This window comes from Patagioenas fasciata, chromosome 3 (genome assembly GCF_037038585.1).
Source record: "Patagioenas fasciata isolate bPatFas1 chromosome 3, bPatFas1.hap1, whole genome shotgun sequence".
Taxonomy (NCBI): domain Eukaryota; kingdom Metazoa; phylum Chordata; class Aves; order Columbiformes; family Columbidae; genus Patagioenas; species Patagioenas fasciata.
Genome location: NC_092522.1, coordinates 60406836 through 60423373, shown reverse-complemented (window position 1 = coordinate 60423373; position 16538 = coordinate 60406836). Strand labels below are relative to the sequence as shown.

Sequence of the window (16538 nt, the reverse complement as noted above, 5' to 3'; positions counted from 1 at the left end):
AATATTGAATGGCTAGCTTTCATCTGCTTACCTCCAATTCTACTAAAATACGAACTTACTATTTGATGTTATTTATAATTTGCATGTTTCACTAAATCGTTCATAAAATACTTAAAAAAAACCCCACATCAAGCCCAAAGGGAAACATCTAATCAAGAGTGATCATTAACAAGGTTATCAGTAACAACATACATCTGCTTTCTCTAATCAGTAATGAAGAGCACAGAACTGCCTCATCAAGCAGAACTGAACACAAATGTGAGAAGACAACCCATACTCTTAGTCACCAACAACTAGCCCAATTCCTGACAAACTGTCACTCTCTCATTCAGAGAATAAATCTTCTCTAATGCCTCTGAACACAGAATTGCCAATCACTGCAACTAAAAAGCAGTATTTGGAACTCAGGCAATTCCAGATTATTTTGGGACACGAAACTGCAAAGTGTTACTGATCAGAGACGGATAAAATGTACACCTGCTCTCATCCTCCCATGTCCACCTGTACTATTAAACAGGGATCAGAGGGTATTGATGCCTTTTCTTTGGGGTGGAATAACTCAGAAGTGATGGCCCAAAAGACAACTACTTGACAAAACACCAGCAGTGACAGTAAAGTATACTACCAGTCTTTCCAACTGCCAAGAAACAGACATGGCACCTTTTCCACAAAGGACTGTAGTACCTAAATAATTCATTCATGAACTGTGATGAGACAGTTAAAAACACTGGGCTGAGGCTGAATCCTGTTTACACTGTCCAAACACTACCAAGAAATAAAAGGTAATGAGGAAGACAGGTTACTGACGCAGAGCAATCCAGACTGCTCCATAAAACGGACAACAGAAGAAAAACAGCATCCAACATTGCAACACTGACTAGCTTCTCTAGCTTGTTTGTCAAAATAAAATAGCAATTTGATCATAATTTACTTCTATTTACAAAAGGAGAAGAAATTCAGTACCAAAAAGATCAACTGAACAATCATGTACAATATAGACAAGGAGGAAAGGCTCACAAATCCACACATTTCCAGCTAGAGGTAAAATGCAGTTTTACTCAAAAGTAACTACCTATTTCAATAAAACAAAATGTAATAAAATTCTTTGTTATTCAGAATCTTTACATTAATACTGAAACTTCCCAAAAAGTAATTCCAGTCTAGCCACATAAATATTTCTTGTTTTAAATTACTAGCAGGAACCACCAACTGAAATGTTCCATCCCCTGCTACACAAAACATGAGGCTGAATGGTCATCCTCCCTTCAGCTTTAAAATATATGGGAAAACCTGGCAGAAAAGCAAAAGCAACTGTCACTCACCAAACCACTGTCAATCCTTTTGCTGTCAGCTGTTCACATGGTCTACACTGAGAGCCTCTTTTAACATTAAATGAATACATACAGAAGTAGTCCTAAGATAGTATCTGCAGTCATTCAGATTGAAGTATATCGTAACTGCAAAATGAGGACAAAGTATTTATCTTACTGCATCACGGGTTATGATCAGCTACTGATTACCAGCAGAAGATGAATGTGAATAAAAACTGAAATAAACTACTTGTGATAAAATATTAATCCATATGTGTACCTAAAATCCGATGCTCTTCCATATTCTGTAATTTAAAATGAGAAAATATTCCTCAGTGCTAACATGAAATACCCATGACAGACTTACCTTTTGAATGAACTTCTCAACACTCTGTACAACATGCTTGTAGAACTGGAAAATAAAATAATATTTCAAAAGAGGAAATCTGAAGATGCATATACTTGTTCAAGGCATGCAATATTGACAGTAAAACCAGAACTACAAACTTTGGTTGATTAACCAGCAATCTAATACCTACAGCTGAGTATGCTGTCTTCCTTAGAAGATTTAACAGCACATAAGAAAGCTAACCTCACTTTTTCTTGCCTTCTGAAAGATTTTTTTTACACTGGATTTTTCTGAATATTTAGTGAGAACTAAGAGAATAATATATCTGTTCCTTCAAAAACATATGGTTATTTCACTGTACGTGACTGAAGATGTTGGCCTAATGTTACAAGCATAGCACTTCTCTGTATTTCATTGATTTTCCAAGTGTTCACTTTAATAACCTAAAAACATGAGCATAGAAAGACCTTACAGGATGTACTGCATAATTTCTCTTCAACACAATGACTCTGTACCATCTCAATAACTGCTCCACACAACTAAATGCTGTTATTGACATCATAAGAGTGGAAGCAGGATTTCTAAGTAGTTGAATACATGATTAAACATTTTGGTAGATTTGTTTAATTTATAGAACTATTTACTACCACTTATTACTTGTTTATGTTCAATATAAGTTTTTTGCATTTTCATTATACTGCAACATGCAGACTTTAATTTACATAGACTTCTCTTATTTAAGAAAGCCAGTGAATTTCACTCTTCTATCATCAATTTGCTCTCTCTTCAAATACCAGAAAACACCAATACAGATTTCATTATCTGAAAACATCTGCATTCTCAGCAGAGTAATGTAGATAGGCAAAGCGTAAATTTATAGCTTTTTTGTTTTTATCCTATTTTCTTTTTCACCTCTCCAGCTTTTACTGATTTTCCATTTGTTTTAATGCATAATACTAATGGTGCCCTTTCTTTCGTCATTTTCAATACTGTTTCCTGGTGCTCCATTGCTGTTTGGCAATTAGTTTTACTCTGTGGCAAGAGAAGTCTTTCATTAGTGTACTAATGCTACAACTTAAGAACAATTTGTACCCAAGCGACATAAAAAATAAAATCTATAAACACCACCCATGAAAAGGTATGCCAGGAATTTATAAAAATGAAATGAAACTTAAACATTTGTACTGATCCAAAGGAACACAGATCTTACACTCTGGGGGAAAGGGAGGGGAGAAGGGGGAAATGTGGAATTGTGGTTTTGTATTTATTCATCTTAGCCAATGTCAGTGTTTCCTTGTTAAACCTGTCTTTTGGATCTGATTGAGGAGTCGAGTTGGTGTAATTCTTTCTCACACATGACAACCAGCGAATGAATAGTCACACAACAACTTAAGGCTTCTTTTGCACTCTTGAAAATCCCATCTATCACACTTGATCATAACTTTCCAAGTTATGATCCTTCCAACCAGGGAGCTGAAAAGTTCTGAAGCAAGTTATTTAAGACATTCAGTTGACACAGATGAGAAATGTAAAGGAAGTCAAAAGAAGATAGCCAGTTTCTTACCTTTATAGCTTTGATTGCTGCCTTGGTGATCTGTGTCATTTTAGCTTTAGAAATGGGTGGCTTATAGTCATTTAGCGAGTACAACTGCCAAAAAAACAAAACAAAAATGAACAAAAAAGTTAGCAGAAATAGATTCTGCATTTGTAAGCAGTATATTTTATTTCCACAAGAAAACGCCACTTCTGATTTTAATTGGATTTGAAGTATATATTACACCAGAAAAGTCATTTTCACTTAAGCAAAAATAGAGAGTGCCAATAAAACGCAAGATCCAAATTATTAAAATGTTTTTCTTCGCAATGGTCACTAGGTACCTAGTTTTGCTAGCACTAAATACAGCAGACATTTGCAGGTGAAGTTACAAAGCAAATACATATGCTACGCAAATACAGTAGCTCTTGTTAAAGTTTTTCTTTTTAGGAAAAGGAAGCATAACAGAAGCTTAACCAAACAGTATATTCATCATCATATGCCTGTTGAATCACAACTTTTTATTTTCCATTAAACAAAAAAATGCAGCCCAGTGACAGTAAGCACGCGGTGAGTACAGACTTCTTTTATTCCCTGCATTAATTAAGAGAAATAGTATATGAGAAATATTACAAATGCTTAAGAAAATAATTCAGCCAGGTTCTCAATTTTAAACACAGGTTTGTAACTTTATTAACATCTAAACACCAAAACAGCCGCAGTACAAAGGCAGCAGGCTTTCGGAACAATTTTCTCCCAGGATGTAGTAATAACTCTGTTATTTGTACTAGTACATACATCTCCTAGCAAAAGCAATCTAGCATGACAGATATTCATCAAGAATTTGCTACATAGTGAAAACTGTACATGAAATAACTTCATAGCTATGACTAACAGGTGGCAATCAGAAACAACTCCTTCACACTAAGCCAGGACTCCATCGTCCGAGGCTATTTACTTGCTGTGCAAATCTCCAATTTTTCACAACATCTGGCTTTGAACAAAATGTTGCTCTTTTCTCCTTCAACACTAGGTGTTGACAAGGGAGTGGTTAACATTTGCTGCTTTCATACGTAAAGACACCAGTTACAAAATGCCAATCCAGTTTCAAGGACATTCTTCACTTACATTGTATATTTGTTTACAACGCACATTAAGCAGCACATTAGCTCAAAAACAGAGCCCTAGTAATGAGAATGACCATCCATAGACAATTTTCATTTCCTTCCTAAAGACAGGAAAAATCTGTGTTTTTCCATAAAATGGTCATTGAAACAAACAAAACCAGAAGACCTCTCTGATTCTACACACCCTGACAATGCAATATATTGAAACAGATCCATAGCCATACAGATATTAACAATAACTTTAGCTTCCTAAGATTCATTCAGCTTTTGGTAAACTGCTAGCTCAGAAAACATAATTAAGAATTGTTTACAGTTAAAGTAAAATGTAACAGTAAACATGATCACACAGTGGAAAGGATTAGATAATCTTAAATTGCTTATAATAATTGACCCCTCTGAAGATCTTCAGTCATATTTGAGTTTCCAAGAGACAAGGATTTCTTCTCCCTGCAAACGTGAGATGTTTTCTATCCTTCCTATCCTAAACTATCCTTTAACTAAAAACTTTGTACAGCTGTCAAGACAAACTGAAAAAACAGATTGTCCAAGTGTAAGTATCTGTCTTCTCAGCTTGAAAGGATTTCCATTAGAACAGTGAAATTCTAACCAGTTCACAGCCAGACATCCCCTTTTAAAACAACTGTTATTACTTGTCACTAATGCTAATTACTGTTGCAAATATTCTGTATTACTTACATGCTTCTTACATAACTAAAAGTAATATGCTTCTAGAATTCAAATATATAAATGCTCTTCACTACCACAGGGAAAAGTGAGAAGAGAGGCAGAAAATGAAGTCTCCAATCAGTTTCTTCTCAGTTTTATACTCAGCTCAGTGTTCAATTTCCAGCTACTCACAGGTGATTCACCAGACTATGGAGTCACTCATCCTGGCTACTGGCTTGGCTGGACAATGTGCAACTACAGCTAAACTACTTCTGGGGCTACTACAGTGCCAGAAACATTTTGCTTACATCCAGGCAGCGCCTTAGCAGCCAGTTGTGGCATTCCTGCTCAGCACTTTCAAAGCCCAAAATACCAGTAAATCACAGACACGTGAGCAAATACGAAATTAGCCTGGACTCAAGAAGCCACCTTGCCAATCCAAAAGCAGTCTTAGAAGAAACAGGAACAGTAGCTCCTTCACCGATGACATACACAGCTCTAAGGAGCCAGAATCGCTGACATACATATGCCGGAATCACACCTGACCAGTCCATCAGCTTTGAAATGATCAGGGAAAAAAAAAAGAATGGGGTGCTTCAAAGCATCAAGAAAGCAACGACACTGTGCTGGGAAACATGGAAGAGTTGCACAGAATTGAGTCTGAAACATCAGCTGCGCACAGTCAGGTATCTTAGTGTCACACATCCAGAACACACCGAAAACCAAGAGGATAACACAGGCTGTTGCTAGCAGCCCATTACTTTAACCCAGGTGACAGAGAGCCAAATTCAGCGTTAAGTTCAAGGGCATATAATCCAAGCCAGAAAAAGAAAAAAACGAACCAAAAGAAATAGCAAAATTAAGAACATACTCCTATAGTAACAGACTTTTTGGACAACAGAAACACCTGTTCCAGGTTTTAACAGACATTTAAAGGAATATGCAAATTCCAAATTTGATACCTGGAAGAAGCCAAGGGAAAAAAAAATAAAAAAAAATCATTCTTCTGAATTATTTTTCCTTAATAGTCTTTAGAAGCTTTTAATTTCCTATTAATACATTTCATTTTGAAAAAGTACATTCATTTGGAAAACTAGTGATTTACATCTGTCAGTACATGGCAGAAGTTTAAAGTAGTGGCATTTATACAAGGGACAAAGTGAGGGCCCAGTGTGAAATATCTACTTCCCATTTTGCAACATTTAATACCACACTTACTTTAAAAAAAAAAAAATCACCATTCAAGTTTCACTTACAAAATTAAGAAACATGACATTTCTGAAAATTTAACTCAATCTTTTAGTATGAAAAGAATTTAACTACATAAAAAACATACATTCCCAGTACAGTTTAATCCAAATGAAACAGGGCCAAAAAAACCCCATTTTTCTGAATACAGATATCCTAACATCCATAAACATCTTCCTTAACACCTACTGACAGCATACATGTTCTCAGCTTGATCTTCAGCAAATTCATACGTTACACTTATTTATAGTCAGACAGGAATCCCTCTACACTTAGAATCGTAAAACGGTTTGGGTCGGAACAGAACTTTAAAGATCACCTAGTTCCACCCCCCCTACCATGGGCAGTCTATTTCCCTCTAATCTCCAAGGCTGGCACGAAATCATCAGGGATAACGAAAACTATGGAGAAGCTTTTAAGTGAAGAACAAAGGTGGCTAGGACTCTCCAATCTACAAACAGGATTACTATGGGGATGGCAAATGTCAATACAAACTAAGTAGCCGAGATCAACTGGGAAGGATGGGAGTGGAGGAACGCACCAAATAAGATGAGCTGGGAAGTGAGCTAGTGGATGTGGTTCCAGACATCCAAGGCAGTTTTCCTCAGTCTGGGAGGACAGCTCTGGCACAGCTCGGACAGACCTGACTCACTCCTGAACTCTTACCACCAAATTCCTAAGTCTGTGCCCAGATATTATACTGAAACACACCCACTCTTTAAAATAACTGTAAAAAATCCAGTTAGCTATCGGTATGCTAGTATAAAAATGCAGCTCTCCATTTAAAAGAACTTATTCAAACAAAGTTTGAGCCTTATCACACATCACGCAGCTGCATTTTTTCCAGAATAGAAATACAGTTCATTTAAGAGGGTAGAAAGAGAAACACTGTAATCTTCAAGTGGCAGACAAAATCAGAAGTTTCAGACATTTTGAAGTTCGCTAGTCACATTTACAATATCAGCTGTAAGAAGAAAGCAAAGGAGTAGACACACAAATCATTATGCCAACTTCAAAAAACATGCTTGACAGATGAGCTACCATATGATCCTGTGAATTATGAAGAAAAGTCTGCCTAACTCCATTCACTAGCCATTTACCTGCTTTTCTAGATAAACTTCAACTCATATGAAACACTTGCCCAAAGTGACAAAAATTGATCAGTATTTCTTTAAGTATCTGACCACAAACAAAACCTGTTTTCTCTAGTTATTTTCATAAGTTTACGGTTGGAAGGACTTGCATAGTGAAAGTATTTGCATCATTTCTGATGTGAAAAACCTGTAAGTACAGAAACTTGCTGTTGAAATCTGAGGCAGAGCTGTAGTGATCACCATAGTTTGAAGTCTCTTTTTAAAATGTACACTAAGAGAATAAAAACTTCTTTCCAAACACTGCACACCTATCAGCAGTTAATGATACACATACATATCAAAATTCTAATTCAAAAACCACCTCACACATTGGATAAACTGATTTTTCTCATTCATTTAGTAACTGATTTTGCACAGGAAAGTAAAAAACATGCTAAGCTAAATAAAACCAATACTCATCTCCCAGCTATCCTAATGTCTGAGGGGGAGAAAAAGCCTCCTGATATTTGCCAGGAAAAGAGCCCTGCTGCAAAAAGCTATGTATTCACCCAGGAGTCATTCTGACTCAAAGGCTCTTCTGTGCAAAGGGACCACAACACAAACACAACATTTGGGAGAATGCTGCTTCGGTAAGACCAACTGACTTGAATAAATAGAAAGGTTAAAACCTGATAAAAAACTATAAAAATCCATTACAAAATTACACAAAGTTTTGTTTTGTACTGCTCATTCTTGAACCATGGTACATTGCTAAGAAAACTAGAGGTGAGGCATTCCTTCTCTAAAGATAGATGGCATTATCATACACAAAATTAGGATATAAAAACTTCATATACCTAAAGGTACCAAATATGCCATGTTCCTTTGCCACTTCCTTCAGAATGTCCTGAAATTGCACATAGTCTCCCTTTTTTATTTAGCCTCCACATCCAAAGCCTCACCAAATCTTGGGATGTTCTTGTCAAATTTCACTTGGTCACTTCAAGTGCCAGAAAGCGTAGGAATTCTGACAACAGGGATCTGACTGACAATTGTTTCAGGCTCCCTGTCTAACGATGCCTCTGGGCTGAGCATCGCCAAGGAGCAGGCACTCCTACTTGAAGCCCACCAAGAAATGATGGTTGCTATCAGGACTACTTTTCTTTGTCCCTCTCTGGTCCCCTCTTTTTAAATTGTTTTTGTTCTTAACATCTTTCTACCTTCTTCCTCTTTTTTTTTTTTTTTAATGTTCTCCCCTCCTGCCCTTTGCCCTACCTTCTTTTCTTTGAGATGGGGCATAGTAGAAAATGAGTTAGTTACTGATGCATACTGTTAGTTCAGAGAAAACTAAGAGAAACAGCATTCAATAGATGATGTTTATGGAAAGTAATATAAGGTTGCCCTTTTAGTGATACTTCCTCTGCATACCATTTTAGCCACCAGCAACCCATAGCTCAGTGATTCCTGAGCCAGCACTAACTGATCTTTTTCGTGACATCTCTGAATTCCCTCCACAAAGAGAATTCAAATATATTTTCAATACACGTAAATCTTTAGGATGCCCAACATCTCTAGGCAGATGCATAGTTTAATCAAAACCTGTGCAAAGAATACCCTTTTTCTTTATTTGAACTTGTGCTCATTAGTGACAATGGAGTTACCTGGCTTCTGCATTGGAAAAAACAGTGGTTTACCTTTTCTGTATCCCCAATACTACAGACCCCTACCTCATCATCTTCCAGTCATCTCTGATTTAGCCTGAAAACAACAGTGATGTTTAGTAATTTCTCACAAACACCTGTTCCATTCCTTTGTTCCATTCCTTCTGCCCTTCTCTATACATGCCGTTCTGCCAACATGGTTTTGGGAGGTACAAACTAGACTGCATGTGGCATAAGATAAAGGGGTACTAGTAACATAATGAGTCTCTATTTCTTTCCTAATAATGTCCAGGATTCTGATTGCTATTTTGACTACTGCTGAACTTTAAACGGGCACTTCCATTTCAGTTGCAAGGTATTTTTAATTACCAAATCGCGTCATTTCAGCACTCACTGTGTAAAAGCAAGGGTTCCTTTTCCATACAGTTTCCCCAGCCTGAATTACCACATTTAACCTGATGAAATTCCAGGGTGCCATCTAACAGTCCAGCAATGTTCTTTTGCAATCCTTCATGGCTAGCCCTTCAGTACCAACATCCTGAACAACTTAACACTGTTAAACATTTTTGCCTCACTGTCTACCCCTTTCCCACAGCATTTACAAATACACTGAAATGCAAAGATTCCCAGCACAAACCCCATACAAGATTCCAGCACAGAAAAAGAAAACTTGTTTCTACACATTAACTTCTCACACATCTCTCCTTTTAGCTGTCATCCATCCATCCATCCCATAGCAATTCAACTTCTTTTCAAACTTTTGGGGATGGATCTTTTCAACTATTTTTTGGAAACCCAAGTAACATCACTTGGTTCTTCCCTGTCCGCATGTTTTCTAATTCTCTCAAAGAACTCTCATGCATACATGACACTTTTTTTTTTTTTCATAAAAGTCACACCAATTCATATTCACCTGTATATTGTTTCAAACATTCTATTTACTTCTCATCACCTCCAATTGAGATATGTTTTATTTTCTTATGTTAAAAAACAAGGCTTAAGACTCACTTTTATTATCATATCCTAAAGCACACATTTTTTTCCATACCACTCTCTCCATTGCCGTAAATCAGTATTATCTGGAAATACACAGGAAATTGTCCTCACAAGGATTTTGAATGCATTTTGTGGACAATGGAAAAAGTGTTACTTCTTCATGCACCTCCTTCAGAATTAACAGGTTGCAAATACAACAAGTTACACAGATTTACTACATAAATATACATTTAAGTATCATATCCAATAAAAGACTGGGCTCGCAAATAAATCAAATTATATTCACAATTTTGTATTTTCCTCTAAACGACAAAACAATGTAATGACTTGTACAGCAAAAGTAATGATATTGAGAGCTAAGAAACTATGTAAAAGGCAATATTCCAGTATACATAAAAGTAGGCTTAACAGCATTATTAATAGTCCCTTTCCCCAACATAATTTTAAATGTATTAGGCCCTATTTCCAAATTTTGGGGAAAAAAATATAGGTTTGCTCAAAGATTTAATGAACTATATAAATTATATGTTGGGAATGGGAGGAAAGGCAAAAGATTGGGTTGATGCTATAGATAAAGCATTGAATTTCTGCCATGTATTCTGTCTTTAATTCTGTTAAGAAAAGCTGTATTCAAGAGAAGGATTACTGAAAGTCTGGGAATTCATCAGTGTATTTCAAATTTTGATTGTTCAGTAATGCAAACAACATTTTTATCATTACAACTGTAATCCAAAAAGTGCTTTAAAAGTTCATTCTATTGTAAATATCTGTAAAAAAGCAACCAATTGCAAATAGCTGTAATTTACGAGGCCGTATACTACACAATGCTAAACTATGATCTAAAGTTTCTCAAGTGAAGAGGAGGCAGAAGGCATATGAACTACATCCTCTGTGGACAGCCAGTTGCTTACAAAGCAAGTTAATAAATCTCCACAGAAAGCGATGGCACATGACACTTCCACAATGCCCAGCACTTAATTCCAAGACCAGTCTTACTCAACAAGAGAGCCAGAGAGCTGTTTCCCTACCAAAGTTTTGAATGAAAGCTAGAAAAAAGTACTAATTTCATTAAAAGGCAGCTTCATAAGTAATATATCCTTTTTCATACCTCTGGCCACATCTTACAAAGGCAAGAGAGGAGTGGCTAGGAAGTAATCTTTCATATAAGACTCATTTTACCACTAGAAGGCTTGAAAGCTATGAACACCTCTGGTCTCATGTGATCCAAAGGAACAGATATTCATAGAGATGAATTACGCTGTTAAAGCAACTAAGCGAATAAACATTTTGATACTGATACTCAAGGACTCAGACCAATTTCTAAGCATGGGATTATGACCAGAAGCGGTGTCAGCGATATTGATTACATGTATCTCTACTGAAATACTTTTACAGTTTTCTCTGGTTGTTAACCAGATGTCACATATAACAATAAATGTCTGCAATTTTGATGTGTAAAAGGCAAAATAAATACTTATAAGTCAGGTCTAATAACATATTACCTTAACAAATTAGGTTAATTTCATATTTCAATAGCATTAAAATCAATCAAATCCAATTGTATATATAGAAATAGTCATTGTATTGCTTACCAAAGATCTGTATGGCCACACAGCAAAGAATAAGAAAAAACTATTATCAGTCATTGCTTTAAAAAAGACAGAATCAACAGATTTCTATTATGTTGGATTTTACACACACTCTTGAAATTTAATGTCTAGGAAAAGTTACTTATATTACATGAGCCCATCCCTCAGCGAATAGGATTTTTCCTTGATGCTGACTAGGATCTAACAGTGAGGACTGTTACTTAAATCCAGTCAGCACCTTGTTGCTCTGCACTGCGCAGAGATATTAAAATATATACCAAAGATGTACATGTAGGATGACCAGAATGACAGATGCTCCATTCTACATATGGTATTTCAGTTTGGAGGAAAAACAATGAAGAGTTCTTTTCTTCCAGTAATCAACCAATACGAGTTGCTAAAATCCAACATTAAAAAAAAAAAACACAGAACAAGAGAGGGCTACAACTCAACAGCAACTATTTTAATACAACTGTTTTCAAACACTTGAAGCACATGATGTGGTTTAAATTAACAAACATAACAGTCAATATGCTCGATATCTCAGTCTGTGTGTCTTCCTTTTACTGCTGCACTCAATTGACTTCTAACAAATTTAAAAGCAAACGAGAACACTCAAACAAAAAGCTTACTCCCTCCATGTCACTTGTGTTATATACCACTCCTCACATATGTTTATGTCCAAAGATTAAATCTGAATATTCATCTTGAGTATATGATATAAGCAATTCAGTGAAATAAGATGCAAAAGTTTTACACCAGTCTTTCTAGCCCATCACCTTTTAGCACATGAAGTTGGGTTTTATCATCACTGCCTTTGCTCAGTCCTTCTCCTACCCCTTTCACTTCAAGTAGGTACAGTTATGATTTTCAAATTTACCAAACCTGAAAACTTTGAGATGGAACAAAAATTCCGTCTTAGTTTTTATATATTTAAGCCAAAAAGGCGTATTACAACCTATTTGCAATTTCCTTCAAACCTTCTTTATTAGTACTTTCAAAGAAAGCTTCTAAGTTGCGTTGGTACAGCCTGCTTTGTAGAAATAGACTATGAATGTTAAAATTGGAATTTAAAGAAACCACCTGGATTCAACTCTAGTCTCTGGAATTGTACACCACTACAAAACAGATGTTTGATTCAGAATAGCCTCTAGAATATACTTCATTTGCTCCCAACCCTTAACAAGCCATAAAACACAACTCCCCTTTTTCTCTTCTTAGTAACTTAGTATGTTTACTGAATGGGAACAAACAGCTTAGAAAAAACTAAATGGACCACATAAAATAACTAGGCAAGACTGAGCACTTTACCGATGCCCAAAGTCCCAACAACAGAAAGATCAAAAAGTCCAGATGATATCACCTAACAGGAGTACTTCACTTTCTGCAATTTTTTCATTGTTCCTGCCATATAGCTAATTTCCATCATTAACATTTTATCATTAATTTCTAGCTAATTCTAGATCACCAGCAGGAAAATCGATCAGCTTCAGGCACAATGGCAGTCTCTGTAGATTTCCAGAGGCAAGCTTGTGGGCTGCCTGCACTGGAGAACTACCCTTTGTTCTTGTTACAATGCACTAGTTTGGTAAAGTGCGGTGCAGTATTAAGTTAGATGCTTTAGAGAAGTCTAAGTACAATGACACATCTACAATTGTGAGCTAAAAAATGCAGGGACAGATCCTAAACATTATGAAAATCATAGACTCACACATTTTCTCTGCCAACTCTTTTTAGGGCTCACAACAAAAGCTGTACTGTCATACTGATTCAAAAATGTTGGTTTTTCTTTCCCGTAGATCTCGTTTAAAATCCCCTCCATTCATAATGAAAATTCATCATTTAAGGGTTTTTTTAAAATTATGGTTTATATTGGGTTGGATTTCTCCAACCAGTATATTTGTTATACAAGTGTTTCACTTTACTTTTTGGACTTGAACCTCTGGAAAATCCAAAGGCATTTATAAGTATGATTATTTCTCTTTCAAAAACTGCAATCACTTAAACATCAAAATACTAGAATTGTATTTTTATCTATCATACTAATTTCTAACTCATCTACCAAGAGAGCTCATTAAAGTTATGCCATGAGGCCAAGACTTTAAAAACAAAGTTTTTTAGTGAGCAGCAATTTACAGTATTTTGTACTACTTTGAAGAAAAAATGAGCTAGAAAGCAATAGGGATGGAAAGTAAAGAACGCACATAATACATTCTACTTTCGTTTTTGAAAGTAACTAACAAATACTAAAAACAGAAAATCAAACATAACGAGGAAACTCTTACCACTCAGCTCCAAATAAATGAGTATTTGGAAACACTGAATCCCAGGCCAAAATAACACAAAGAAGATGGATCTTCTGAAATATCTTTCCCAAAAATGCATGCTATTTCAATAAATTCCAATTCAAACATGCTGTTCAGTGCCTTGCATAAAACACCTTGTACAGCTGTCATTAGTGTTTACAAAATATTTATTCCAGTCTTTCAAAACTAATGTTATACACAGAACTTCATAAAAAACAAGTTCAAGGCTACCGAAACAGGTACCTTGGACCTCTCAGCTGTTGCTACCCCTCCACTGTTTTACTGCTCAGCCACCATCCACCCAAACCACCATTCCCTGCTGCTACTGCCTCCTGGATCCCAGTTCTGCTCCTCTGCTTTTATAAATTTTTGTGCCCTCGTTGTAAACAGGAACCAGAGCACCCTCTGCCAACCCTCAAAAACCATCAACAGCAAACACAGCAACAAAGGTGACAGGCCTTATCTTCCACATATGTATTTTATTATATTATGCGTATGTATTATATTTGTGGAGGTCAAGGCATCAGAGAAGTGACCACTGGCTACCTGATTGTATAATCATAAAGCTAGGAGAAAAGACAGCAATTCAGTACTATTCATTTGGAACTTTGAAGACAAATAAACAAACAAGAAACCACCAAAACTCCTACAATCAAAAACTGTACCCAGTAAAACCAGGTAAGCTCTGTAGTAAAACTCTTGACAAAAAAAATGTGGAAAGAAAATGATAAATTTTTGTGTATCAATAGTTGCCATTTTTGTACAAATGGTAGGTCAAATGCCAAAAGCATAACAGCAAAAAGAGCAGGATATTAACAAGAAACACACATTTATGGTGGGAGTCAATCTGACAGACAGTCATGATGTCAATGCAGTAATTTTCTCTAAATTCCTCCAAATTTTAACAATTCCTCTTCTAAAATGTCTCCTTTTGGTCAGTACAACTGGCAAGGACAGGCGAAGACAAGAACTACTACAGCAGTAGCTGAAGATCCTTTTAAAGTACACATACCCTACAGCACAGAAGCAGGTGCTAAATAAGGTTTATAAAATTACCTAGCTGACTGCTACTGCTGTCAGCAGTCCCACAGAAATACTGCAGAAAAGTAGCTCCAAAGAAGCAAAACAATGCAAGGAAAGAAATGCACATGCAATTCTTGAAAAGTTCTGATACAAGAACAAGGACTAACACTGTTTACTGAGCTCAAAGCCAAGCTCGCTGAACTCTGGATACTCACCTGAACAGACAACTACACACCACTGTTCCAGGCCTCACAAGGGAGTTCCACCAGCAGTTGATGAGGGCAGGAACAAGGGTTCTAACCAAGGCTGAATCAGCCATACAGGCTAAATTTCTTGCTGGCTGTCCAGAGGTAGAATGATGGACCAGTTGTACAGAGTTGGCCTTTTTCCAAGTGAAAAAAAATACTCACAAAAATAACCAAGTGTCTAGACTGTATTACTGTATTGTAAGACCTGCTTTATCAAATACTTTTGTTCTGAAAGTTTCGGGGTTTTTTTTTTTTTTTTTTTTTTTCCTATAGGAAAGCCATGTGGGTTACCAGACTCACTTTTCAACTGCCACAGGAAAACAGACTGCTGATGGCAAACTCAAGTACGGCTTGTTAAGGTAATTCCAAGTAGCGTGCCAAAGATTGTAGCCCCAGGCATCGTCTTAGTGAGTTGGTGAAAATCAAAAGATTCGAAGTCTGAGTTCAGAAGTGCATTTGTTTTAAACTACAAAATGGTTCACTGCTCTCTAAATGAACAGCAAGCAGGATCGATACTCATAACTACGCAGCTACAACTCAGAGTGTTAGCAGAATCTGGAGATCTACGTTATCCTCCCAGGTTCATAGGGATCTAATCTAGGCCACAGTTTCAGAAGAAATTTCAAGTGTATGGATCAAATGCAGAAAAATAATCTATGTCTGTCATATACTACTTCATGAAATAAGTGATGTCTTTAAGCAAGACATGCACCAAAAAAAACCCTAACACTTTGGGCCTTTAATACAGACTTTCATGATCATGTCTTTACAAGGCCAGATACCAAGATTCTGTGGTTGGCAAAAGTCAAAGGTCAGATCAGTCTTTGAAAATGTGATACTAAAACTATAAATATTTATTCAGCACAAATGGAGACAATTAATTAGGTGAACATCACTTTAATATTTACTGTATCTTGAAGAGAAATGGGCTTTCTTTCCCCATGGCCTTTTAACAAAAAGAAAACAGTGGAAAGCTAGCAAAGTTCAACTCCTGCTGGGACGAAACAGAGTGAAATATTTACAGTTCAGTGTTACTGCTCTTAATGTTCCCGACAGGAAATGGGAAATTAACAAATTCTTACATATTTTGCTGTATCTTAAAGGAATTCATATTGTTTGTAAAGATGCGGTGTTTTTTCTCTAGGGAGCACTATGACATTATAAAGCAAAATTAAACAGAAGACGTTTTTCACATCCACTCGAGAGGTTAAGAATGAAATGCAGTCAGCATTTCACATTTATGTGTCCATATGCACACACAGGTATCACCTAGCTAACTTTTTCTTCTGAAAATTAAGAAAAGGTAAACCAAAAGCTTTCACCGCAATTTGCTACAACAAAATTTACAAATATCAGACCATAAATGCAGTTATCAGACAAACAAAAAAGAAGAAAGCCTGAAGCATTT

General features: G+C 36.2%; 1 protein-coding gene across 5 annotated transcripts in view; it reads right to left on the bottom strand.

The window, feature by feature from the left end:
* Nucleotides 1-16538, bottom strand: part of SCAF8 (SR-related CTD associated factor 8) — a 159961-nt gene that overhangs the window by 137625 nt on the left and 5798 nt on the right. For 4 of the 5 annotated variants that reach the window (XR_010651137.2, XM_065834588.2, XM_065834586.2 and 1 more), the window contains exons 2-3: nucleotides 3224-3307; nucleotides 1678-1722 (exon numbers count right to left, since the gene is read on the bottom strand). Coding sequence is in view for 3 of the 5 variants with exons in the window: in XM_065834588.2 (XP_065690660.2) it covers nucleotides 1678-1722; nucleotides 3224-3307 (129 nt within the window). In the remaining 2 variants the exon portion in view is untranslated. Of the gene's footprint in view, nucleotides 1-1322; nucleotides 1458-1677; nucleotides 1723-3223; nucleotides 3308-16538 lie in introns of those variants that run through there. The other variant, XM_071806440.1, reaches the window with a different exon arrangement.